The following is a 27,429-nucleotide window of genomic DNA, read 5'->3' as shown; positions in this document are numbered from 1 at the left end:
CAAAATTTACCATTATCATAAAGTATAATGTGTCACGAAAAAACAATCTCAAAATCACTGGGATTTGTTGAAGCGTTGCAGAGTTATTACCACATAAAGTGACACTGGTCAGATTTAAAAAATTTGGCTCGGTCACTAAGGGGTTAAACTTAGATTCAGATAAACCGGCCCTGGAAGCTTCTGTGGCAGCGCGAATCCTAAAGGAACGGGAAGAAATCTTAAGATGCCCTTTGCCTAGAAAACTCAAACTCTTTTAAAAAATAAAATTAAACTGAAAAACGGTAATCGGAGAGTTATCCCTGTGCAAAAATAATGGGCCCTGCACTGCAGGCCTTAATCCAATCCATTTGGATAAGTTGCCACTGGGCAGATGCTTGGGTCAGAAAACGCATTTAATCTGAGTTCAGTTCCCCTGCTTAATTGATCCGTTTTGGATTTTCTAATAAACAGCAAGATAGAAGAGTCAAAAATTTTAATGTCAGAAAGCAAAAGCCCTGAAGGTTCAGATTTCTTTGGTGAAACCACCTCACCAACTCTAAGAGCCCCGAAAAAGGACAGGGAAAATATTGAGCTAAATAATAATGCCTCTTCTGAGTTAATGCAGACATGAACTAGAGCTGAGCAAATGCTTTTCAACAAAGAAAGAGAAATAGTCCGGAAAAAATTACTTCCTCTTAAGGCCTTTCAAAAATTGTTTAACAAGAAAAAACTCCATGAAAGCAGTCCCACCGTATAATTAAAAAAAAAAAAAACGAAACTCCTGCAAAGCATTTTGCTATTGCAGAGTAAGACAGATCCTTTTCAGCCAAAGATTCCGCAAATTTCAAAGCCAAAACAGAATTAGAAACTGTCGTATTAAATCCATGAAGCTCAAAAAAATTGGTCCATTTTTTCCATGCGACTGAATAGTCAGCCCATGATCTCTTAGATAAAGAATTCTGGATAAAATAATGGACTAAGTTGAGATTATATCCCAAACTGAAGGAGGGCGAAATGTTGCTTTTCTGTCTGCCAAAGGCACCTGTTAGTAGAAATTGAGCCACTGACAATTCAATTAAAATTTAGTTAAAAAACTAAATTCGCTGACACCTAACCTTGCTTTCAGCCAAATATTGCGTTTTAAGCATTCTAACACTAACTGCCTCAAAATTCTAGCTGTGCATAAATTTTTAGATGATAAGGTATTAATTGAAAAAACTACCCCTTGGTTCGAAGATATTAACAAAATTCTAGAATTCTGTAAACAATGTCCCCATAAATGAATGCCTAAAAAAATGGAAAAAAGCTCGATAACCTTATCAGAGACCCACTTATCAGGCCATTGTAAAGAGACCCAATGCGAAATAAATAAAATACTAACACCAGAAGTGCTATCTGTAGAAAAAGCAAAAGGAAAAGAGTCCGCAGTAACAAACGAAGACTGCAGTACGGATCTCCCATTAAATTCTGCTAAAGGGGAAAGCCAAATCTTGGCATCTTCCTTTAAATCAGAGCTGATCCTGATGTGAGAATTGGGTGACGAAAGGCCTTTGGTGGCTTCGTAAAGGCTTCTAGAAAAAACACAGCCCATTGGAATGGCCCGTAATGCAAAGTTTAACGATCCTAGCAGTGCCTGCAACCCTTTAAGTGTGACCTTGTCCTTAGGCAAAAAATTAGAAAGGGAACTATGCAGCTTAGAAATTTTATCCCCTGGGAGAATCACTTCCATTCTAACAGAATCAATGGTAATACCCAGGAAATCAATACAGTTTGATGGGCCTACCGTTTTCTCATGGGCTACAGGAACGCCAAAGTGGGAACATAATTGTAAAAAGGTTTCCAGAGTATTTTTGCAGGATGGGGACTGAGAGGGGCTAACAAAAATAAAATCGTCAAGATAGTGAAGGATGCCAGCTTTGTGACAGCTGGATTCCAAAGCCCAATGTAAAAAACAAGAAAAACTTTCAAAATAGAAACAAGACAAAGAAAAACCTATTGGCAAACATTTAACAAAAATGAAGCACCCATCAAAATAAAAACCAAGTGAATTGAAACCCTCTGGGTGTACTGAAAGGAGTCTGAAAGCGGATTAGATATCAGAGTTAGACAACGCATTAGGGCCAAATTTTCTCAACATATCCAAGGCACAATCAAAAGAAGAATAGGTGACAGAGCATAATGTCTTGTCCAACTCCCCATTCAATGATTTGCCTTGAGGATACGACAAGTGGTGAATCAAACGAAAAGAGCCAGAATATTTTTTTGGAACAACACCAAGGGGGAAGATACGAAAATTTAAAAACGGGGGAAGCGAAAATGGGCCAGCAACCCTGCCTAGCTTGATTTCATCAAAAATTTCATCTCTAGCGATTTCAGGGAAAAGAGACAAGGAGGGCAAATTTTTAACTATTGTACAGCCATTCCCTTTAAACTGTGGGACATAAAAACCTAAAGAAAATCCATGAAATAAAATTTTACTGGTCTCCCTATCTGGGTACCTGTTTAACCAGCATACCATTCTTTCCAGAATCACCGGGGTCCGAGTTTTTTGTATTGGAATCCTTAATGGAAGATTGAAGGGCTGCTTGTTTTTTAAAACATTTAGACATAGGGTGTGGGTTCCCGCAGAAAGAGCATTCATGCCGGAACCTACAGTTGTTGTTCCACTTGCCAAAGGACTCGTTGTAGGAGAAACAAACTCCTTTTTTTGGGAAAGGCGGTACCAGGCTGCCTATTGCTAACATGCCTCATAGGAAGCATGAGGTTAATCCAAAGACCAATGTCTTTGGAACCCCAGTTAACCTCAGGATGAACGGATAGCTTATGTCTAAATGTCTCGTCATAATTGAGCCATGCCGAGCCACCAAAATTTCTGTACGCCTCCAGAATAATATCTACATGCTGAAAAAGATTACTGCATAAGTTAGGGGATTTTTCGCCCAGCACGGCAGCATAAATAGAAAAGGCCTGAATCCGGTTGTTAAAAGATTTAATGTTGTGTCTCGTGTCATCTGGTTCAGACTTGTCATCCTTTTTATCAAATTTAGGAAGTTGATCTCTGCGAGGCAGTAAAGAAAAGAGGTCGACATACTGGTTATTCCAAATAAGCTCCTTAACAGAGGGGCTTAAGTGGAAACCCAGGGGAGAAAGCTCACATGTTAGAGCTTCCTTAAACGGATTGACAGGAACAGAATTACACAGAGGAGCTTCCATAGGGGAATGAGAATGAGAAGCTAGTGCTATGGGAGAATTGGCTATGTCACCTAACGCTTCGGCAACCACAGATTTAATTAAATCTCTCAATTGGTTGTGTGGGACAGACAAAGGGACATTCAAGGTCTCACCCCTGGAAGGACGTTCCTCACGAATTCGCTCTCCTTAGCTGCCTGTACTCAAGCCCTCAGAATTGGGCTCATTGGGCGCAGCTGTGTGGCTGAGCTTGCTAGAAGATCCTCTTCTTCATCCGAAGACTGCTGCAGCGTAGTTGGTATCGACTTGTCACCACGAACCGACGATGCAGAAGCTGCCCGGGAGCCAGCAGAAAAGGGCACCGCAGCGCTTTCACGGCCGCGACCCTCTCCGGCTTTTCTGGCAGCTTCCGATGACGTTGCGGGCTCTTCCTGATGATGGCGGCTGAAGTCTTGCGCCGGGCTGCGAGACTTCGCTGAGGGACAACATCGCGACTTCCCGTTTGCTTCGCGGACGCCGCACTTGGATGCTGGAGGTGAAGCGGACGGGGAGAAAGTCTTCCTCTGCTTCCTGGACCTTGCCCCGGAGTCGACGCCGTGAAGAACCTGAGATACTTGACACGAAGGAGGGGGGACCTCTGATTCTGTAGGAGGAGGGATAGTTTCGGAGGCTGCCATTATAGGTTTCATAGCTAAGCAGCTCCTTAGCCAATCCACTCCATCCTCTCTGCCAGCCCTGGACAGGAGCTCCTGAAGTAAATTCTCCATTCCCCGTCGAGTCCTCTTCGTTCCTCTTGCACCAGCAGAATGAGGGAGTAATGACCATCCGAAGGTTTATATAATTCAAAAAAGACCGCCAAAAGCGCCAACGGCCAATAAAAAAAAAATAAAACAGGCGCACAAAAATTAGACAGAACCGGTTTGAGCCAAATCTATTAAATGAACTTAGCGCAAACCTGGCCCTAAAATAACCCCTAACACCTAAACACAGTAATATTAAAGGCTGTAATCAGGGTCTATGGGGGACATGAGACCCCCGCCATATTTGCTATATGTTTTAGGCGGGAGGGCTGACATTATAGTTTTTGAAGAATAATCTTTTGCTTTAAGTGTGTAATTTTTCCCTTTCACCCAGTGTGTCTCTTGTAGGTAGATGATGGTTTATATGATTAAGGACCTTTCTACGTTTAACAGGGGTATTCAAGCCTGCTGTGTTCCACGATGTAAACTTAAGATCACTGGAGGTTGTATAATGTGGTGATGAATTGGTGTTTGATATACTCATCTTTGATGTCTTGACAAAGGGTTTCATCTGCAAAGTGGAATGCGGTCAGGATTTTTCATCCCAGTGAGCGAAGAAATCCTGGGCTTTATTTAAAGTCTGCAAAGAATGAAACCCACACACCTCTAGAGAACCTCTCTAAAGGAAGAATGGGCATAATTAAATTAATAAAGAAAAACATCACATGTGAACAGATAACGAATAACTAGTAACTATAATTAATTATATCAGACCATGTAGCCCTTAACAGTGAAAACAAAGTCATGAAGGTCAGTTATGCTTTCCCACTGAAATGATAATTACACACATAGGTTGAAAAAAAGACCTAGGTCAAGTTCAACCTTTCTCCACCAATTATACTATTTGTCACTAATTTAACTATAACTCACAATGTTCTGTTTATCGACTAAATCATCCAGCCCTTCTTTAAAAGCTGTTTAGTCATCCTTCATTTGGCAACCGGAAAAGCATGCATTTATCGGATTATCAAAAATGTGGGTGCGGCCATTGTCTTAGACTTTTAGTTTGGCTGGATATAACAACTGGAACCTAATAGAGTTGTCATGAAGGTATTGACTAGTGATGAGCGAGTATACTCATTGCTCGGGTGGCCTCCGTGTATTTGTGACTGCTCGGAAATATAGTTTTTGTTGGCTCAGCTGCATGATTTGCGGCTACTACACAGCTTGATTACATGTGGGGATTCCCTAGCAACCAGGCAACCCTCACATGTACTCAGGGCCGGCGTTTGGCACAGGCAGACGCCTGGGGCCCCCATCTAGAAAGGGGGCCCCCTGCCTCTGCAGCCCCTGTATGAAGTGCCCAGAGGGTGTACAGCAGTGAATAATGCTGTGCATTGCTCTGTTGTTCTGGAAATGGAATGTCTTTCCCAAACCCCCCTTGAGGCCCCCTCAGTGCAGTGATTTACTCATGTGGTGTGGAGCTGTTTGCTGTAGGATCAGGTTTCACAGTCACATACAGAATCCATCAGCATAGGCTCTGACCACAGTCACTGAATCACTGCTTGCAATCTGACAGGGCGACCTGCTGTCACTACTGTCTGGATGACACAAGGCAGGAATATTGTCTGCTGAATCGGGGTATTTATTATATAGAAATAAATTCCCACGTGAAATAATAAGGGTAAACTATACACATATAGTACAGGTGTGCATAGGAATCAGCGTTTTTCGTGCTTTTTTTGCAGCCAAAGCCTGCTCTCTTGGCAGTAAAAACACTGCTTTCAAAACACCCATTTTTTAGGGTATGTGCAGAGGATCTGGAAATGGCAGCCCTTTGGATGCAGCGGACATGTGCGGTGTCCAAAGTGCTGCCATCTTTTGAACACAGGTGATTCCACGTGTGTTCATTGATCTGTGCAGAATCCCTGCATCCTATACATTGCAGGGGTGAGATTTCTCTTGCGGAGACTCGCGTCTACGCCATATAAATTGACATGCTGCAGCCTGGACAGACGCGCCCCATGTCCGTCTCTGCGGGTGATAGTGCACGCATAGTAGAGATGGAATTTCTTGAAATCTCATCCACTATACTGTAACATCTGGCCACTGCGGGTTGGACGCTGCACAAGTACACAGCAGTTGACCCGCAGCGTTTACTGACTGTGGGCACACACCCTTAGAGCTTTTGCTGTTTGTTTTTTACAGTATGCATTTGGTCTACAGTACATGTTTAATAAAGTTAGTGTTATTCACCAAAAACACAGCGAAAAACAACGTTGTAACATTTACAGCATTTTTTAAACTTTTTCATTGCTTTCTACGGGTGAAATTAATTGCTGAAAGAAGTGATATGCTGCAGATTTAAAAAACGCTGCAGTTGTGAAATTAAGTCGGGAAAATAAAAGGGTGTGCAGGAGATTTCTGAAAATCTCAGTTTTTGCTTGTGCTATAAAATGCTGTAAACATCTTATTTGCAGAAGAAAAAGCTGCAAAAATTCTGCCTATGAAAATGGCGAAAAGCTGCTTTTCAAAGTGCCAGCAAAACATATGAGATTTCCAAAATCTCCTGCACGCGCTTGTTTGTTTTTCTGACTGGATTTCAGAACTGTAGCGCTTTTTAAATCTGTAGCGTGTCACTTCTTTCAGTGTGTTTTCACCCGTAGCAAGCAATGAAAGAATATAAAAGCTGCAGATATTGCAACAGCATTTCTCACTGCAATTTTTTAAGTGGTTTTGGTGAATTAAACTATTAGGTCAGTATTTGTAATGCGGAAACAGCAGTGGAACAATGAGGCTATGTGCACACGTTGCGGAATCTGCTGTGGATTTTTCCACGCGGATTCCTAAAAATCTGCAGGTAAAACGCCCTGCGTTTTACCTGCAGATTTACTGCAGATTTATCGTGGAATTACCGCAGTTTTTGTGCGGTTTTCAAAAGCATTTTTTACCTGCGGATTCCTATTATGGAGCAGGTGTAAAACGCTGCGGAATCCGCACAAAGAATTGACATGCTGCAGAAAATACAACGCAGCTTTTCCGCAGCATGTGTACTGCGGATTTTGTTTTCCATACGTTTACATGGTACTGTACACCGCATGGAAAATGGCTGCAGATCCACAGCAAAATCCGCAACGTGTTCACATAGCCTGAGAAACACGTCACTACTTCTGTATTTCTCACCCTCCTGGTTTTGGCTTACATATGCCGATTTGAAATACTGACCAAACACTCAACGTGTGAACGTGGCCTTAAACATACTGTAGACAAAACAAACATCCTCACTCCAAAAAAAAAGCTTAAAAAAGTGTGAAGAGCACCACAAAACAAGCTGAAAAACAGACAGGTGTTTTGAGCGCAACATTTTTACTGCTAATAGAAAAGGTTTTGGCTACTGAAAAAAATGCTGCATGTGAACATAGTCTTACTCTGAAACGCTATGTCTATCTGTGGTGATACATAGGACTGCAGGTGATATATACTAAATTATCTGTACTCCGAGAGTTATCACTGCTATCTCTGGTGTTACATAGAACTGCAGATGACATCTATCTGTTCTCAGAGATTTAGCACTGTTTTATCTGAAGAGTTAAAAAAAAATTAAGAGGGCGTTCGGGTCAACTCTTTGTCTTGGGCCCCCAATCTTTTCTGACCCTAGCAACGCCCCTGCGTACAGCTAATAGTGACAGACCCGTTGGCCGATATAAGGCCCCTAAATATGGGGGCCACAGTGTAATGTTATCATTTGGGGCCCCCACTTTAAATTTTTGCCTAGGGCCCCACTTTGTCTAAAACCGACCCTGGCTAGCATCCATAAATCATGCAGCTGAGTCAACAAAAACTAAATCTACGAGCAATCACAAATACTCGGAGACCACCCGAGTGTGCTCGGGAAAACCCGAGCAACGAGTATACTCGCTCATCACTAGTATTGACAAATGTGTAGGAAGCCTTTATGTTTTTGAGTGATCGAAGAAGAAAAGTCCTGAAGGCTGAGGATATGATTGTTTTTAACTCTGTTAGTTAGTTGATTCGACAGTACGCTCTGAAGATTTGTTCTTTAGTGGACCAATTTAGGAATCTAGCAATGTTCGGAAGTGGACGTCCTCATTCTTTGTTCCCTGAGGACCTATGCAATGGGCTCAACCATCAGTGAATGCGTAGTGATAGGAAGTTGCAAAGCTTGTATTAGATCAGTAGTGAGAAAGGTGATTAGATTATCCCTCTATTTTCTAGGCCCTCCAACTTGACACGGAGGGAAATTTCTTCTCTTTGACTGTTGGTGGATGCCTGAGCGAAAGAGATGAAGGTAGTTTCACAATTATTGTCCCTGTTCTCCAGTTCAGCAATTTGTTGTGCATTTGTTATAATCAGGGCTAGAACCGAATTGATAGATTCACGGAGGACATCTAATCTCTTATCAAAGAATGGTTTGAAGCATCTTGAGACTTCCTGAGCGACAGCAACTGCTTGCAGGTTTTCTATTGCAGGCGCAGCTGGAGGAGTTTGGCATGGTGACATTTTTGGAGGGGTATTGTCCTCACCAGTTAAAAGTTCAAGCAATGCCTCTGGATTTTCTGATGATGTTGTCATCTGAGACTTTGTAAATAGTTGTTTATCGTTATTATTTTTGCAATTTTTGTTTTTTGGTAGGGTTGAAGGTAGGTGTAGGTGTTCCTAAACCGGTAGATCTGAGTGACATTTGCGATATGAAGTTACGTGAATTTTGTTGCTTTGATAAGTATTTTTCCATGCACTTTGATATTTAGGGCTCTATAACTGTGAGGAGGTCGTCGAAAAGAATGTATGAAATGCACAGAGAGCAATTTCTCGTATTAACAAATCATAGGAGATGAATTAACATGTGCCATTAACAACTCCGAAGAATGGTGGGTTACCAACAGCAGTAATTTTAAAAATGCCAAATCTCTCTTCCATTCTCCTGTTCATTTACTCTCCTCTTGAGTTGACGGGTGAGGCGAGGTGACTAAATTTATGTAAGTTCAGGAAATGATGCTGCCTGTATCGGTCACTGAGCTGTCATTTTGTTCTAGAAATATAGATTGTTCAATTACAAACAATAATGTTCAAACTAGGGTGTCAAATTCTGATTTAGCACAGAGAAAAAATGAAATGCTGTTTAAGAGTCAGTTACTTGTTAGCACTGCAGCAAGGCATGGTGTCAATATTTGTATATTAGCTGTAACCCAAGATTCAAGCATATGAGTTATAAATCAACCACTGGATCAGAGGTGAGGAACCGTCTTTCGGCCAAGGGCCATTTGGGTATTCAAGCCATCCTTCGGGGGCCGTGAAATTTGTGCCCTAACTGCGCCCACAAAGTAAGTCATGACACTGGCACTGTGTCAGGACGTAATATTTCATTGCACATGCTTCACCATGCAGTAGTGAACATTGCATGTGTGTGCTCCCAAAGCAAGAAGAAATTAAAAGGCTGCACAAGGTTGCACAGAAAATACAGCAGTGTTGATCTGTAACTAGGGAGTTTTCTGCTTTGAGACAAGTTATAACTAGCTTATGGACAATTTAGGTTGTTTGACTATGTTCACACTTTGCGTTTTTGCAGCATTTTTTTTTCGACATGCAAAACCTACTTGCTTGGCTGTAAAGAAGCTGCATACAAAAAGCATATTTTGCTGCATTTTTTGTTGCATTATTGCTGCGTTTTTCCTGTACATTTATCTCTTGTGTATGCTGATAAAGTTTAGTGCCCCCAGAAAAAGGACGTCACATAATGCAACTTCCTTTTGAACCACCCATATTTTTTTTCTGTGACCTTTGGTAACTTTACCGATGTCACCACTCGCAGCATGAGTTCTTTCTCACACTGCGAGCGGTGACGTCAGTAAGGTTACCGCAGTTCACAGGATGGCTCACACAGAGGTTACCGTAAGAACCGCTGCCTGTGACCTGCAGAAACCTTAATTACGTGACTGCAGCCGCATTCTTACGCTACTGTCAGTGTGTTCCACCAGCCGTGCTGAGCGGTGATATTACTGATGTTATGGATGGATTTTTTTTTGTATGCTAATAAATGGGTAAAAGAGGGGGCGCTTTTTTACAATTAAAGGGCTTTTCTCTGTGTGTGTTTATTACTTTTGACTACGGGGTCAATATTGGGGATGTCTGACAAACTAACCCCTGGTCTTGATGTCAGTGGACATTACACAGCTGACATCAACCCCAAAACCATTATCCCACTTGCCAACGCACCAGGGCAAGCAGGAAAAGCCAAGGTTAAGCGCTAGAGTTGTTGGATCTAATGGATGCGCCATTTCTGGGGCGGCTAAGGGCTTGTGTTGTTAGTCTGGGAGGGGGCCAATATCCACGGCCCCTTTGCAGCCTTTTTAAGATCAGTCTGCAGCTGTCTGTTTAGCCTTAGCTGGTTACTAAAAATAGGGGGGACCACACATTATTTTCTGGGGTCCTCCTTTTTAATAACCAGTAAAGGTTACGCTCACAGCTGTGAGCTGTTATTGATAGGCTGAAAACCATAATGGAAATGGATATTGGCCCCTTCCCAGAATAATAACACCAACCCCCAGCCTTCTGCTTTTCCTCAGCTGGTTAGTAAAAATAAGGAGGACGCCACTTTTTAAATTTATTTATCTCTGTCTATTTTCTTTCCTGTAAGGTCACATCCTGCTGTTTCTGAATTTTCAGCACCAAAAAAGCAGCAAAACCTAATACCTGTGTTTTTGCTGTGTTTTTGCACTTACTCATTGCTTTCTATGGGTGAAAAAGCACTGCAAAAACACTGAAAGAAGTGACACGCTGCAGTTTAAAAAAAAAAAAAAAAAAAAATGCAGTTTTCCAAATCAGTTAGGAAAATAAAACAATGTATGTGCATGAGATTTCCGAAGTCTCATAGCTTTTGCTGGTACTGTAAAACACAGCTTTTAATTTGCATTAAAAAAACACAGCAAAATGCAATATGTTAACATAGCCTTAATGAAGCTGAGCTGTTTCTTGAGCCTTGGGAGTGGATTGCTTTCTAATTACCATACTGATCAATTTTACCTGGTGTCATCACTTTCCATGGCTTTTTGCACCGATGGGTTCAATACTTTTTTCCTGTGTCATTTCACATTATTACACATAATTTAATGTATGGGCATCTATGGTTTGATTTCTTTGCCTGTGTGGATTGGATGGGTTGTTACCGACATCTGGTGAGAATTTCATGTCAATAGCACCTTTAGGAATATACAGATGCTTCTCCCAAATTAATTAAGAATATCATCAAAAAGTTAATTTATTTCAGTTCTTCAATACAAAAAAAATTAAACTCACATATTATATAGAGTCATTACAAACAAAGTGATCTATTTCAAGTGTTAATTAACATTTTTTAATCTAAATAATGTCACAATTACTGTATATGCTAATTTATTGTTTAGTTTCAAAAAAAATTTTTATTGAAATTTTCAATAACAGTACAAAATTTAAATGTAGATGTACTCCCTCGCAGGGGAGTCTATAACTGAGAAATATATGAACATAAACTTATTTTGAACGTAGGGGACAATACCAAGACAACATAGGGAGGAAACATTAAGGGAAAGGGGAACTGCATTTACATCTTAAAATGTATCAATCATTGTCCCTGCAGGTTCCAACCCCTATGGGGACAGGTGTAGAGTCTGACTCAAGAGTAGATTAGGCTGCAGGTCCATCCATGGACTCCATATCTTGAAGAACTGATCCCACATGTCATTTCTGGTAGCCTCAATGCGTTCATAAAGCATGATTTTATTCATCCTATCTTTAACCAATTGTAGCGACAGCGTGGGGGACCTCCACTTCGAAGCGATGGGAATTTTAGTAGCCATAAAAAGGAAAGTAGCCAACTTAAATAGACTTTTAAGAAGAGTCGGGTCTCCCGCCCCAAGGAGGAAAACAGGGGCGTCCAAACTGGTTTTTCTCCCAGCCAATTGGTCCACTAGAAGATTAATCTTTTGCCATAAATTGGATACCACTGGGCATGTCCACCATATATGTGTCATGTCCCCAGGTAAGTTACATCCCCGAAAGCATAAGTTTGAGACATTCGGGAATATGCTATGGAGTTTAGTTGGCACTAAATAGGTCCTGTGAAGGACTTTGACCGAGGTCTCTACTAATGAGGATTGATGACTGCCCTTGGACAACGTGTCGCAGCACCTCCTCCAAGTCTCCACCGACAGCTCGACACCCAACTCCTCCTCCCACTGTCCCATGAATCTCAGCTTCTCCCGATCATGGGGTGGGTTTGTAATTGAATAGAGCAATGATATCGTCCCTCTGCCCATAGGATCAGAGAGGCACTTTTGTTCAAAACTGGAGACAGGGACGGGGCGTCTACCATGTGTCAAACTCCCAGCAAAGTGTAAAACTTGATTAATGTGCATTGCTTCTCTAATCGGGGGCTAATTTATTTTTTAATATAGCTTTATCACTCATTCATTCATTAAAATTAGATTTTGTTTTTTTTCTAGTTCAGTTCTCAACATTCCCAACATGGACATAGATAAAGCAAAACGTGTTGGTAGCTTACAGCCACCATAATATATAAAGGGATACGTAAATGCTTACTGCATACTGTTTACACATACTAATCAAATGTTAAAAAAAAAAACCGTGTGCAGGAAGCTACTAATCTCCACCTAGTGGCAGCGGCAGGTATTCAGAATATCATATTTTCAAGTCTATGGAGTATAGAGTTTTGATTGCTATAACAGTATGGTGAGAAATAATCAGCACAGAACTCTGGGCCTAAAAGTGACATAGGATAAAAAGGTGGTGATTCTCTTGAAGTGAAAAAACAAAAACAAAAATGAAATCACTGAGCTAAAAAAAGTCATTGACAGTTCACTCTCCGATGCAAAAATAATTCATATACCTTACTTTCATATTCCTGGTGGGTTGTAGTGTGCAACTGTATGGCCTGAAATTGCTGAATTGCTGTGGCTACACATCTATCTGTTTGATGCTTACATGGTTATCGCAATACATGCCACCAGTAGACCAGGGGAGGTTATGCACAGTACGCCGGAGGCAGGCTGGCTTTCACATTTAACAGCTTTGATTGGCAGGATGAGGAAGACACTGATTGGCTGTACACTCGGAGGAGTTCTACCTCTTCACCTGACCTATCCCGCAATTGGAGAAAACAAGGGAAGAAGTCCGATTGGATGTACACGTTTCCACCTCCACCACCGCCTCCACCTCCCCCTCCACCACCTCCACCTTCATTACCTCCTCCTCCACCACCTAAGGTGAGTATTGCATAATACACCTGCTTTTTGCATTAAACGAACTCTAGGTAAACATTTACCCTTGTATTTTTGTGAGCTATGATGTTTTGTTGGCACTTTGTGTATTTTATCAAGTACAATACAGTATGTATTTTTCAAACATCTTATTGGACAGCATCATATGATGATTACTCATGCTACTTATGGACAGGAACAGAAACTGGTTCAAAAACGTATCTCTTCCCACCTTTCTTCATTATATTCCTGTCCGACAGGTACATGGAAAGGCAGTTTATAATTGACATCCTGAATGTAAGCATCCTGTGTCTACTAACACTCTGAATGTGAAGAATACTCCTCCTACACACCCCTAACCCTAACCACAACCCTAACCCTAACTGCAAAGAATGGAAAAAATTAAAAAACAAAATGTTATTATTTTTTATCTAACTAAGGGGTTATTTTTTCATTTTTGACACATTTTGTGCTAAGGTCTATGGCTGTGATCAAAATGAAACAATAGAAAAAAAAATCTATTTTTGCCGGGTACCAGCCGGCAGATCTCGGCGGGTTCACTGTGCATGTGCCTGCCATTTTTTTCCAGGAAGATGACATGGAGGGCTGGAGGACAGAGCAGGAGGATCCAGGGATGGCAGAGGTATCTGGAGGGCTCGAGGGACCCCATTTCTCTCTTCTCTGGTATGCTAGATCATATCCGAAGAGAAAGAAATGAATGGAAAACCGTCCTTTTTTTGTGATCGCCATTATTCAGTGAATAATGGTGATCACGTGACAGGGGATGGTAAAAACCAGCTCGAATCATGTTCTCCGGGGTCTCAGCTACCCCCGGTAGCCGAGACCCCGGAGATTTTCAGACGCTGGAGGGGCGCTATATACTTATTTCTCAGCACCGTTAAAAGGCAGCATTGAGGAATAAATACTCTTAACTGCTGCCGTTAAGAGGCATATCGGCGGTCGTTAAGGGGTTAAAGCCCTGTGCATGTGCTCTAGAAAACAGTGCCTAGATCCCAAGAAACTAATACTGCTCTCAGTGCTCCTCTTTGACTCTGACAATGCTTTGAGTGATCCTATAACAATAATGCTTCTTAAGTGACATTTAATAATGTCCCTTCAGTCCACCCACGTACATTAAAAATCCCCCCAATTACAGTAATAACAATAATAATATTTTTTTATTTCTATAACACCAACATATTGTGCAGCACTTTACATTTCAGAGGGGATTTGCACAGACAATAAAATATATTGCATAATAACATAATTCAACAGATAGAGTTGTGCCCAAAAGTTTACCTACCCCTGCAGAATTTTTTGCTTTCTTGCCTTTTTTTCAGAGAATATCAATGATAACACCAAAACGTTTTCTCCACTCATGGTTAGTGGTTGGTTGAAGCCATTTATTGTCAAACTACTGTGTTTTCTATTTTTAAATCATAATGACAACCCAAAACATCCAAATGACCCCGATCAAAAGTTCACATACCCTGGTGATTTTGGCCTCATAACATGCGCAGAAGTTGACACAAATGGGTTTGAATGGCTACTAAAGGTAACATCCTCACCTGTGACCTGTTTGCTTGCAATCAGTGTGTGTGCATAAAAGCTGAGTGAGTTTCTAGGATCCAGACAGACTCTTGCATCTTTCATCCAGCCTCTGACGTTTCTGGATTGTGAGTCATGGGGAAAGCAAAAGAATTGCCAACGGATCTACAGGAAAAGGTAGGTGAACTGTATGAAACAGGAAAGGGATATAAAAAGATATCCAAGGAAAAAAACAAATAACACAACACAACAAATAACACAAATAACATCAGCTGAAATACAGGACTCTCTGAAAACTAGCGGTGTGGCTGTTTCAAGATGCACAATAAGGAGGCACTTGAAGAAAAATGGGCTGTATGGTCAAGTCGCCAGAAGAAAGCCATTACTGCGCAAATGCCAGAAAGTATCTCGCCTACAAGACACAAAACAGCTCAGAGACAAGCCTCAAAACTTCTGGAACAAGGTAATTTGAAGTAATGAGACCAAAATTTAACTTTTTGGCCACAACCACAAACGTTACATTTGAAGAGAGGTCAACAAGGCATATGATGAAAAAAACACCATTCCTACTGTAAATCATTGAGGTGGATCGCTGATTTTTTTGGCATGTGTGAGCTGCAAAGGCACAGGAAACTTGGTCAAAGTTGAAGAAAAGATGAATGCAGCACATTATCAGCAAATACTGGAGGCAAATTTGCACTCATCGGCCCATAAGCTGCGCATGGGACATACTTGGACGTTCCAACTTGACAACGATCCAAAACACAAGGCCAAGTCGACCTGTCATTGGCTACAGCAGAACAAAGTGAAGGTTCTGGAGTGGCCATCTCAGTCTCCTGACCTCAATATCATTGAGCCACCCTGGGGAGATCTCAGGCACACAGTTCATGCTAGACAGCCCAGGAATTTACAGGAACTGAAGGCTTTTTGCCAAGAAGAGTGGGCAGCTTTACCATCTGAGAAAATAAAGAACCTCATGCACAATTACCACAAAAGACTTCAAGCTGTCATTGATGTTAGAGGCGTCAATGCACGGTATTAAGAAATGAGGTATGAGAACTGTTGGTCAGTAGTTTGACAATAAATGGTTTCACCCAACCACTAACTAGGAATGGAGAAAACGTTTTGGTGTTATCATTCATATTCTCTGAAAAAAGGCCAAGAAAGCAAAAATTCTTCCGGGGTATGTAAACATTGGAGCACAACTGTATCTACGCAGCTTCCTCGCCTCTATAACATGCTATCTGCAGATGGGACAGCATTTTCATGGTGACAGGTTAACTTTAAATGAATGGCTCCATCAGGGCTCTGTAGGCGTTCCCGTCAGGATCCTGTCTTTTTGGGATTCCAACAGAAATCCTGATGTAGTGCTCAGAGGAGACCACTGTATGAGCGTGAATTTAACATAAAAGTAACATCTGCATAGGGTTTATCTGCTCTCCCTGTGTCGGCATAGTTTTCCTCACACACTCAAACAGTGTCGGACTAGGGCACCAAGGGCCACCAGCAACATTGACTTTGGTGAGGCCCACTTTTCACCTCGTTCACAAATTTACCTATATCTCTATATAATAATAAACTGAGTAGTTTGGTTAATGCATCATGAGATGCTGCTTTTTCTGTACGGAATGAATCAAGTGAATTATGCCATGAACTGCCCAGAGAGTGGGGTTGGGGCCCACCGAGGGATTGCCCTGTTACCCTATGGGCCAGTCCGAGCCTGCACTCAAATAATACAAATAATTGATGGATTGTCATCCATGTAACTGGCCCGTGTGTTTATATTTCTGAAAGGGCAAGGAGAGATTATCATGACTGCAATCTCTTCATAACTATCTGCTTCATGTTGCAGCTCCAGCTTTGTAGAAGTAGCTTTAGCTTTTTGAAAGAGAAGAGCTAGAAGTGGGATAATTAAATAACCTGTCTGATTCCTGTCCACGTGTAGCATTTTTCATTCATTTGATGATGTTAAGGAAAATCAGTGAACATAATGACATATATATATCTATATATATTTATTTACATTTTCTCTTTTTTTGCCAATCACAGGGCTGCTTTTGGCCACCACCACCACCTCCTGTGAGAGCTCATCTTCCTGCCTGGCACAATTGGCCCCCTGTATGTAGCTGTCACCTTGTACATTATAATTTATCCCTGTGTTTTTCAGACCCATTTTATTGTCACTTTTCTCCATTTTCTTTCCCCTAGTCAGCACCCCTTCCGCCACCTCCACCGCCACCTCCTTTCTTCAGCACAGAATGGGAGGATTATGATGAAGAGGAACAAGAGGATGAAGATGTACTAGCTTGTATGCTCATGGCTTGGTATATGACTGGATATCACACTGGCTTTTACAAGGTAATATGTTGATGAAGTATAATTTGAAATTGAATCACAAATACAACCTACATTATATTTTTAACTTTAAAATAGTTTTCCACTTTTATGTGAATCAAAATTAATAAAAAACTCCACTTTTGAATATCAGTTTGCACTAAGAAACTACTTACCACAAATGGATCTTGAAAATTCCATTAGCACTTTCTAGTTACACAGCGATTTCTTTCCCAAGTCTATATGCTATAAACTGTAACAGCTGCTGAGATCTTACAGCCAGTGCCTGATACGTGATGTACATGCCATTGATTGAGCAGCATGTATCAGCTCACAGGTTCACTTTAAGATCAGAATTACATTTATTCCAGTCTGTACGCAGAGTCTGGACAAAGTATTTTGGTGCCCAGGGCAGATAAAGCTAATGTCGCCCACCCCCACAACAAAAGCAAAGGAATGGCTCAAAGACTAAAGGCCCCTTCACATTAAGCGACGCTGCAGCGATACCGACAACGATCCGGATCGCTGCAGCGTCGCTGTTTGGTCGCTGGAGAGCTGTCACACAGACCGCTCTCCAGCGACCAACGATCCCGAAGTCCCCGGGTAACCAGGGTAAACATCGGGTTACTAAGCGCAGGGCCGCGCTTAGTAACCCGATGTTTACCCTGGTTACCAGCGTAAAAGTAAAAAAAACAAACACTACATACTTACCTACCGCTGTCTGTCCCCGGCGCTCTGCTTCTCTGCACTCCTCCTGTACTGGCTGTGAGCACAGCGGCCGGAAAGCAGAGCGGTGACGTCACCGCTCTGCTTTCCGGCTGACCGACGCTCACAGCCAGTACAGGAGGAGTGCAGAGCACAGCGCCGGGGACAGACAGCGGTAGATAAGTATGTAGTGTTTGTTTTTTTACCCTGGTTACCAGTGAAGACATCGCTGGATCGGTGTCACACACGCCGATCTAGCGATGTCCACGGGAGATCCAGCAACGAAATAAAGTTCTGGACTTTGTTCAGCGACCAACGATCTCCCAGCAGGGGCCTGATCGTTGGTCGCTGTCACACAGAACGATTCCCTTAACGATATCGTTGCTACGTCACAAAAAGCAACGATATCGTTAACGATATCGTTATGTGTGAAGGTACCTTAAGGTAACAGGACCTCTAATGCACATTCCCCTTTCTTGGCTGAGCAGGGGAGATGTGTTAGGTAGCAATTGATGACCACTTCCACTAGAATTGCTACCTTTTTCACAATTTTTTTTTTCAACATTCAAAAAAAGGGTTGTACTTTATGGATGTGACTTAACAGGGAGCGATTTCAAATTTAGATACAGAATCAATAATTTTTTGCGGACCATTTACACAATACAGGGAAAAAAAATTGCAGCATTCATCCCTAACGTAATGTCCTATATTTTGAACGTAGAATCCAAGGATAATTATGGAAACTAATAATGCATAACTGTAATTTGGGTCGATTGGTTTCAATTAAGGTGTCCAGCATTTGGCAAATACCCTAATAGAAAATAAACAGATCCCCATTATAAATAAAGGGATATATCTGATGGTTTTTGCATCCGTCATGCGACATATACTGCTTGCACAAAACTGGTGTTGGTTCTGGTGATTTATTCGGGTTCTGGTGACATTCATGTAGTGATTGTTGTGGTGGTGCTGTATTCATGTAGTGATGATGATTTTGGTGATATATTCATGATCAGAATCATCATCACTACATGAATACGAAGCCCAAATCATTATCAGTACATAATTAAAGCACCAGAGCCATCAATAGTACATGAATATGGCACCAGAAACCTCTTCAGTAAATAAATACATCACTAGAACCACCATCAGTGCATGAATGTTACCAGAACTACTATCAGTGCATGAATACGTCACCAGAACCACCATCAGTGCATGAATACATAATACATCACCAGAACCACCGTTAGCACATAAATGCATCACTAGATCCACCATCAGTACATTAATACATCAACAGAACCATCATCACTACTTGACTACATCACCAGAACCACCATCAGTAAATTAATCCTTCACCAGAACCTCCATCAGTTCATGAATACATCACCAGAACCACCATAAGTACATAAATACATGACCAGAACCAAGAGTACTTGAACACAAGAACCAAGCTTGGTACAACAATCAATTCTACTATCAAGTTAGCCCCATAAACAATTGTATTGCTTTAAGTTACAACTCCAAGTATGTCCTTAACAATGGTAAAGAGTCACTAGGGATTGTTATTAATAGCCATCATCAGACTGTGGACCATACAGAAACCTCAGTACTAATGAAAATTAGTATCACAAATAAACATTTATATCCAGGTACATTATAGATTACATCTTTCAGTCATCTCTTTTTTTCATCTCCATCTTGTCTAGATGCCATGATGACTTTTCACATCCACAGCTGTTCTCTGCAGACCTCCCTCTTCTCCGGTCTTTTGCAGCACATCCAAACACAGTACCCTTAACCCCTTAGTGACAGAGCCAATTTGGTACTTAATGACCAGGCCAATTTTTGCAATTCTGACCACTGTCACTTTATGAGGTTATAACTCTGGAACGCTTCAACGGATCCCGCTGATTCTGAGATTGTTTTTTCGTGACATATTGTACTTCATGTTAGTGGTAACATTTCTTCGATATTACTTGCGATTATTTATGAAAAAAATGGAAATATGGCGAAAATTTTAAAAATTTTGCAATTTTCAAACTTTGTATTTTTATGCCCTTAAATCAGAGAGATATGTCACGAAAAATAGTTAATAAATAACATTTCCCACATGTCTACTTTACATCAGCACAATTTTGGAAACAAAATTTTTTTTTGTTAGGGAGTTATAAGGGTTAAAAGTTGACCAGCTATTTCTCATTTTTACAACACCATTTTTTTTTAGGGACCACATCACATTTGAAGTCATTTTGAGGGGTCTATATGATAGAAAATAATGAAGTGTTACACCATTCTAAAAACTACACCCCTCAAGGTTCTCAAAACCACATTCAAGAGGTTTATTAACCCTTTACGTGCTTCACAGGAACTGAAACAATGTGGAAGGAAAAAATGAACATTTAACTTTTTTTTGCAAACATCTTAATTCAGAACCATTTTTTTTATTTTCACAAGTGTAAAAACAGAAATGTAACCATAAATTTTGTTATGCAATTTCTCCTGAATACGCCAATACCCCATATGTGGGGGTAAACCACTTTTTGGGCGCACGGCAGAACTTAGAAGTGAAGGAGCGCCGTTTGACTTTTTCAATGCAGAATTGGCTGGAATTGAGATCGGACACCATGTCACGTTTAGAGAGCCCCTGATGTGCCTAAACAGTGGAAACCCCTCAAGTGACACCATTTTGGAAACTAGACCCCTTAAGGAACTTATCTAGATGTGTGGTGAGCACTCTGAACCCCCAAGTGCTTCACAGAAGTTTATAACGTAGAGCCGTGAAAATAAAAAATCGCTTTTGTTTACACAAAAATGATCTTTTCGCCCACAAATTCTTATTTTCACAAGGGTAACAGGAGAAATTAGACCACAAAAGTTGTTGTGCGATTTCTCCTGAATACGTCGATACCCCATATGTGAGGGTAAACCACTGTTTGGGCGCACCGCAGAGCTTGGAAGTGAAGGAGCGCCGTTTTACTTTTTCAATGTAGAATTGGCTGGAATTGAGATTGGACGCCATGTCGCATTTGGAGAGCCCCTGATGTGCCTAAACAGTGGAAACCCCCCACAAGTGACCCCATTTTGGAAACTAGACCCCTTAAGGAACTTATCTAGATGTGTGGCGAGCACTTTGAACCCCCATGTGCTTCACAGAAGTTTATAACGTAGAGCCGTGAAAAAAAAAATTGCATTTTTTCTACAAAAATGATCTTTTTGCCCACAAATTTTTATTTTCACAAGGGTAACAGGAGAAATTAGACCACGAAAGTTGTTGTGCAATTTCTCATGAGTACATCGATACCCAATATGTGGGGGTAAACCACTGTTTGGGCGCACCGCAGAGCTTGGAAGAGAAAGAGTGCCGTTTTACTTTTTCAATGTAGAATTGGCTGGAATTGAGATCGGACGCCATGTCGCGTTTGGAGAGCCCCTGATGTGCCTAAACAGTAGAAATCCCCCACAAGTGACCCCATTTTGGAAACTAGACCCCCCATGGAACTTATCTAGATGTGTGGTGAGAACCTTGAATGCCCAAGTGCTTCACAGAAGTTTATAATGCAGAGTCGTGAAAATAAAAAATATTTTTTTTTTCCCACAAAAAAGATTTTGTAGCCCCCAAGTTTTTATTTTCACAAAGGTAACAAGAGAAATTGGACCCCAAAAGTTGTTGTCCAATTTGTCCTGAGTATGCTGGTACCCCATATGTGGGGGTAAACCACTGTTTGGGCGCACGGCAGAGCTCAGAAGGAAGGAGCGCCGTTTTGGAATGCAGACTTTGATAGAATGGTCTGCGGGTATTATGTTGCGTTTGCAGAGCCCCTGATGTACCTAACCAGTAGAAACCCTCCACAAGTGACCCCATTTTGGAAACTAGACCCCCCAAGGAACTTATCTAGATGTGTGGTGAGAACTTTGAATGCCCAAGTGCTTCACAGAAGTTTAGAATGCAGAGTCGTGAAAATAAAAAATATTTTTTTTTCCACAAAAAGATATTGTAGCCCCCAAGTTTTTATTTTCACAAGGGTAACAGGAGAAATTGGACTGCAATAGTTGTTGTCCAATTTATCCCGAGTACGCTGATGCGCCATATGTGGGGGTAAACCACTGTTTGGGCGCACGGCAGAGCTCGGAAGGGAAGGAGCGCCTTTTTGGAATGCAGACTTTGATAGAATGGTCTGTGGTCATTATGTTGCGATTGCAGAGCCCCTGATGTACCTAAACTGTAGTAACCCCCCACAAGTGACCCCGTTTTGGAAACTAGACCCCCCAAGGAACTTATATAGATGTGTGGTGAGAACTTTGAATGCCCAAGTGCTTCACAGAAGTTTATAATGCAGAGTCATAAAAAAATATATATATATATTTTTCCACAAAAAAGATTTTGTAGCCCCCAAGTTTTTATTTTCACAAGGGTAACAAGAGAAATTGGACCCCAGAAGTTGTTGTCCAATTTATCCTGAGTACGCTGATGCCCCATATGTGGGGGTAACCCACTGTTTGGGCGCACAACAGAGCTCAGAAGGGAGGGAACACCATTTGACTTTTTGAGCGCAAAATTGGCTGTCGTGTTTGGAGACCCCCTGATGTACCTAAACAGTGGAAACCCCCCAATTCTAGCTCCAACCCTAACCCCAACACACCCCTAACCCTAATCCCAACCTGATCCATAATCCTAATCACTAACCCTAACCATAATCACAACCCTTACCCCAAAACAACCCTAATGTCAACCCTAACCATAACCCTAATCAAAACCCTAAATCCAACACACCCCTAATCCTAATCTCAACCCTAATCCCAAACCTAACCCTAATCCCAAGCGTAACCCTAATGCCAACCCTAACCCTAATACCAACCCTAATCCAAACCCTAACCCTAATCCCAACTCTAACCCTAACTTTAGCCCCAACCCTAGCCCTAACTTTAGCCCCAACCCTAACCCTAGCCCTAAGGCTACTTTCACACTTGCGTCGTTTGGCATTCCGTCGCAATCCATCGTTTTGGACAAGAAACGGATCCTGCAAATGTGCCCGCAGGATGCGTTTTTTGCCCATAGACTTGTATTGCCGACGGATCGTGACGGATGGCCACACGTCGCGTCCGTCGTGCACTGGATCAGTTGTGTTTTGGCGGACCGTCGGCACAAAAAAACGTTCAATGAAACGTTTTTTTGTACGTCGCATCCGCCATTTCTGACCGCGCATGCGTGGCCGTAACTCTGCCCCCTCCTCCCCAGGACATAGATTGGGCAGCGGATGCGTTGAAAAACTACAGCTGCTGCCCACGTTGTGCACAATTTTCACAACGTGCGTCGGTATGTCGGGCCGACGCATTGCGACGGCCCCGTACCGACGTAAGTGTGAAAGAAGCCTAACCCTAAATTTAGCCCCAACCCTAACCCTAAATTTAGCCCCAACCCTAACCCTAAATTTAGCCCCAACCCTAGCCCTAACCCTAACCCTAGCCCTACCCCTACCCCTAACCCTACCCCTAACCCTACCCCTAACCCTACCCCTAACCCTACCCCTAACCCTACTTTTAGCCCCAACTGCTATTCTCCTGCCGGCCGGCAGATGGAGACAGATGGCGGGTGCACTGCGCATGCGCCCGCCATTTTCTTCTGCCGGCGGCCAGGAGGAGCAGCAAGAGGTTCCAGGGACACAGGTGAGTATTGTAGGGTCCCCGAATCCCCCTATTTCTCTGTCCTCTGATGTGCGATCACATCAGAGGACAAAGAATTACACTTTACTTTTTTTTTTTTTTTTTGCGGTCACCGGTAAACAGTTAATTACCGGCGATCGCAAAACAGGGGTCGGTAAAACCGACCCCGATCATGCTCTTTGGGGTCTCGGCTACCCCCGGCAGCCGATACCCCAAAGATTCTCGCGGGGGCGGGCGCACTGCGCATGCGCCCGCCATTTTGAAGATGGCGGTGCCCACCGGGAGACACGAGGAGCACCGGGGGAGCTAGGTAAGTATTGGGGGGCCACCTGGGACCCCTTTTCTCTGTCCTCCGATGTGCGATCACATCGGAGGACAGAGAAATTAAAAATAGATTGCGTTTTTTTTTTTTGCGATCGCCGGTAAACGGTTAATTACCGGCGATCGCAAAAGCGGGGAGGGTAAAAAAACCCCCGAATCATGTTCTCTGGGGTCTCGGCTAACCCCGGCAGCCGAGACCCCGGAGAAAATCCGACTCTGGGGGGCGCTATTCACTTTTTCCACAGCGCCGTTAATTAACGGCGCTGTGGTTTAAGTACCCTTAGCGGCCGCCGTTAAAAGGCGTATCGGCGGTCGCTAAGGGGTTAAAAATAAGAGTGTTATTAAAATGCCCTCTGCATAAAAATATCTGTCCATGTTATGACCCTAAATAAGCCTCCACACTGTCTACCATTATCAGCAATAACTGCCACACCATCCTTGGTACAGTTCCGTCTAATGCGTGTGAATTGGCTTGGCAACTGTCTGTTTGGATGTAACTATTGCAATCCACCTCTTTGTGATAGCATTTAGTTGAAAGCCTGTCCATATCCACATAGATATTGAAATCTAGAAAATTAACATTGGTACGTGCAATACCAATGTTAATTTTCTAGATTTCAATATCTATGTGGATATGGACAGGCTTTCAACTAAATGCTATCAAAAAGCCAATTCACACGCATTAGACGGAACTGTACCAAGGATCATGATTATGAGGAGGAATCTAGATATTTGGTGTCTCAGTTTACAGAAAATGGATATCAATTGTCATTTTTGGAAGAAGCAAGAAAGAATGCAAAATCCCTGGTGAGAGCAGATTTATTCCAAGGAAAAAAATCAGTATGTAAAATTTCAAATACATCACAGGAGATTACTGATTTGCCTTTCATTATGCAATATCATGCAAATAGAAGGAGATTCACCAATATCATTGAGAAACATTGGTCCATCCTGAAAGAAGACAAAAGTGTGGGAGAATTGCTGCCCGACTGCCCGAGGTTTATTTACAGAAGGGTTCAGAACATTGGGAACCTTCTAGCCCCGACTATTAAAATGGGAATGGGCAATGTGGTTACATCTGGGCATCAACATTCCAAAAATGGGGGGTTTTCTGCTTGTCGGAGTTGCTCGTGCTTCGTACGCACTCAAAGCACACTATCAGTTCAGACTTTATTTTGGAATGCAGATAGGACTGCATCATTTATTATTCGGGACAATATCTCCTGCCACTCCAGAGGGATTATATATATAGTGAGATGCCCGTGTGATAAACTTTACGTTGGTCGTACTAAAAGACGACTCAAAGAAAGAATAAAAGAACACCTTGACAACATTAAAAAAGGTTTTCTGGGACATCCTTTGTCACGTCATTATGCTGACAAACATAACCGGACTTGTGACCATACATCTTTCTGTGGGATCCAAAGGGTTAAGGAAAATCTGAGGGGAGGCGACTATTTGAAGACCATGTCAAAAGTGGTGTCCAAGTGGATTTTCACATTGGATAGCCATGCCCCCAAGGGACTGAACTATGAAATTGAGTTGTATGCCCTGTAGGTTGTGTAGCATTTTTACAAATAATATTTTATATATTATCTGAAGATGCACGGTTTTAATATTTTAAATTTTTAATTTATTGAATATTTCAGGTTAAGTTCTTTGTACAAACATATTATTTAATTTTACTCAAATTTTATTGGGTGGAGTCCATTCACGGACTTCACTTACAGTTAGGGCCAGAAATATTTGGACAGTGACACAAGTTTTGTTATTTTAGCTGTTTACAAAAACACGTTCAGAAATACAATTATATATATAATATGGGCTGAAAGTGCACACTCCCAGCTGCAATATGATAGTTTCCACATCCAAATCGGAGAAAGGGTTTAGGAATCATAGCTCTGTAATGCATAGCGTCCTCTTTTTCAAGGGACCAAAAGTAATTGGACAATGGACTCTAAGGGCTGCAATTAACTCTGAAGGCGTCTCCCTCGTTAACCTGTAATCAATGAAGTAGTTAAAAGGTCAGGGGTGGATTCCAGGTGTGTGGTTTTGCATTTGGAAGCTGTTGCTGTGAGCAGACAACATGCGGTCAAAGGAACTCTCAATTGAGGTGAAGCAGAACATCCTGAGGCTGAAAAAAAAGAAAAAATCCATCAGAGAGATAGCAGACATGCTTGGAGTAGCAAAATCAACAGTTGGGTACATTCTGAGAAAAAAGGAATTGACTGGTGAGCTTGGGAACTCAAAAAGGCCTGGGCGTCCACGGATGACAACAGTGGTGGATGATCGCCGCATACTTAATTTGGTGAAGAAGAACCCGTTCACAACATCAACTGAAGTCCAGAACACTCTCAGTGAAGTAGGTGTATCTGTCTCTAAGTCAACAGTCAAGAGAAGACTCCATGACAGTAAATACAAAGGGTTCACATCTAGATGCAAACCATTCATCAATACCAAAAATAGACAGGCCAGAGTTAAATTTGCAGAAAAACACCTCAAGAAGCCAGCTCAGTTCTGGAAAAGTATTCTATGGACAGATGAGACAAAGATCAACCTGTACCAGAATGATGGGAAGAAAAAAGTTTGGAGAAGAAAGGGAACGGCACATGATCCAAGGCACACCACATCCTCTGTAAAACATGGTGGAGGCAACGTGATGGCATGGGCATGCATGGCTTTCAATGGCACTGGGTCACTTGTGTTTATTGATGACATAAGAGCAGACAAGAGTAGCCGGATGAATTCTGAAGTGTACCGGGATATACTTTCAGCCCAGATTCAGCCAAATGCTGCAAAGTTGATTGGACGGCGCTTCATAGTACGGATGGACAATGACCCCAAGCATACAGCCAAAGCTACCCAGGAGTTCATGAGTGCCAAAAAGTGGAACATTCTGCAATGGCCAAGTCAATCTCCAGATCTAAACCCAATTGAGCATGCATTTCACTTGCTCAAATCCAGACTTAAGACGGAAAGACCCACAAACAAGCAAGACCTGAAGGCTGCGGCTGTAAAGGCCTGGCAAAGCATTAAGAAGGAGGAAACCCAGCGTTTGGTGATGTCCATGGGTTCCAGACTTAAGGCAGTGATTGCCTCCAAAGGATTTGCAACAAAATATTGAAAATAAAAATATTTTGTTTGGGTTATGTTTATTTGTCCAATTACTTTTGACCTCCTAAAATGTGGAGTGTTTGTAAAGAAATGTGTACAATTCCTACATTTTCTATCAGATATTTTTGTTCAACCCTTCAAATTAAACGTTACAATCTGCACTTGAATTCTGTTGTAGAGGTTTCATTTCAAATCCAATGTGGTGGCATGCAGAGCCCAACTCGCGAAAATTGTGTCACTGTCCAAATATTTCTGGCCCTAACTGTATTTAGAGAATATGGAGTGTAAACTGTATATGCATATGGTGATTAACAGGTAGTTTACAGGGGTTTTTAAGATTTTTTAGTATTTGTATAGTACATAATAAAAGTTTTTTGGGCACATATTTATATTTCGTAACTTGTTTAGAATAAAATATTGATGTTTTTATTATATTCTTATGTTGGACATTGAAGGCGAATACAGAGGGGGAAGTCTAGTACCAGCATTAGCATTTGAGTTAGAGGTGTAGTAATTATTTGTGAGCAACACTGAGATTCACAAGCTGGGGATGTACTATGTGT

General features: G+C 41.8%; 1 protein-coding gene across 4 annotated transcripts in view; it reads left to right on the top strand.

Moving 5' to 3' along the window:
- The window catches only part of LOC138649140 (survival motor neuron protein-like), a 98,654-nt gene that overhangs the window by 63,199 nt on the left and 8,026 nt on the right, over positions 1-27,429 (top strand). For all 4 annotated transcript variants that reach the window (XM_069739308.1, XM_069739300.1, XM_069739323.1 and 1 more), the window contains 3 exons: positions 13,004-13,186; positions 16,778-16,846; positions 16,937-17,086. In XM_069739308.1, the coding sequence (XP_069595409.1) occupies positions 13,004-13,186; positions 16,778-16,846; positions 16,937-17,086 (402 nt within the window). The remainder of the gene's footprint in view (positions 1-13,003; positions 13,187-16,777; positions 16,847-16,936; positions 17,087-27,429) is intronic.

This window comes from Ranitomeya imitator, chromosome 1 (assembly GCF_032444005.1).
Source record: "Ranitomeya imitator isolate aRanImi1 chromosome 1, aRanImi1.pri, whole genome shotgun sequence".
NCBI classification, from domain to species: domain Eukaryota; kingdom Metazoa; phylum Chordata; class Amphibia; order Anura; family Dendrobatidae; genus Ranitomeya; species Ranitomeya imitator.
This window is presented reverse-complemented; position numbering and strand designations above follow the sequence as displayed.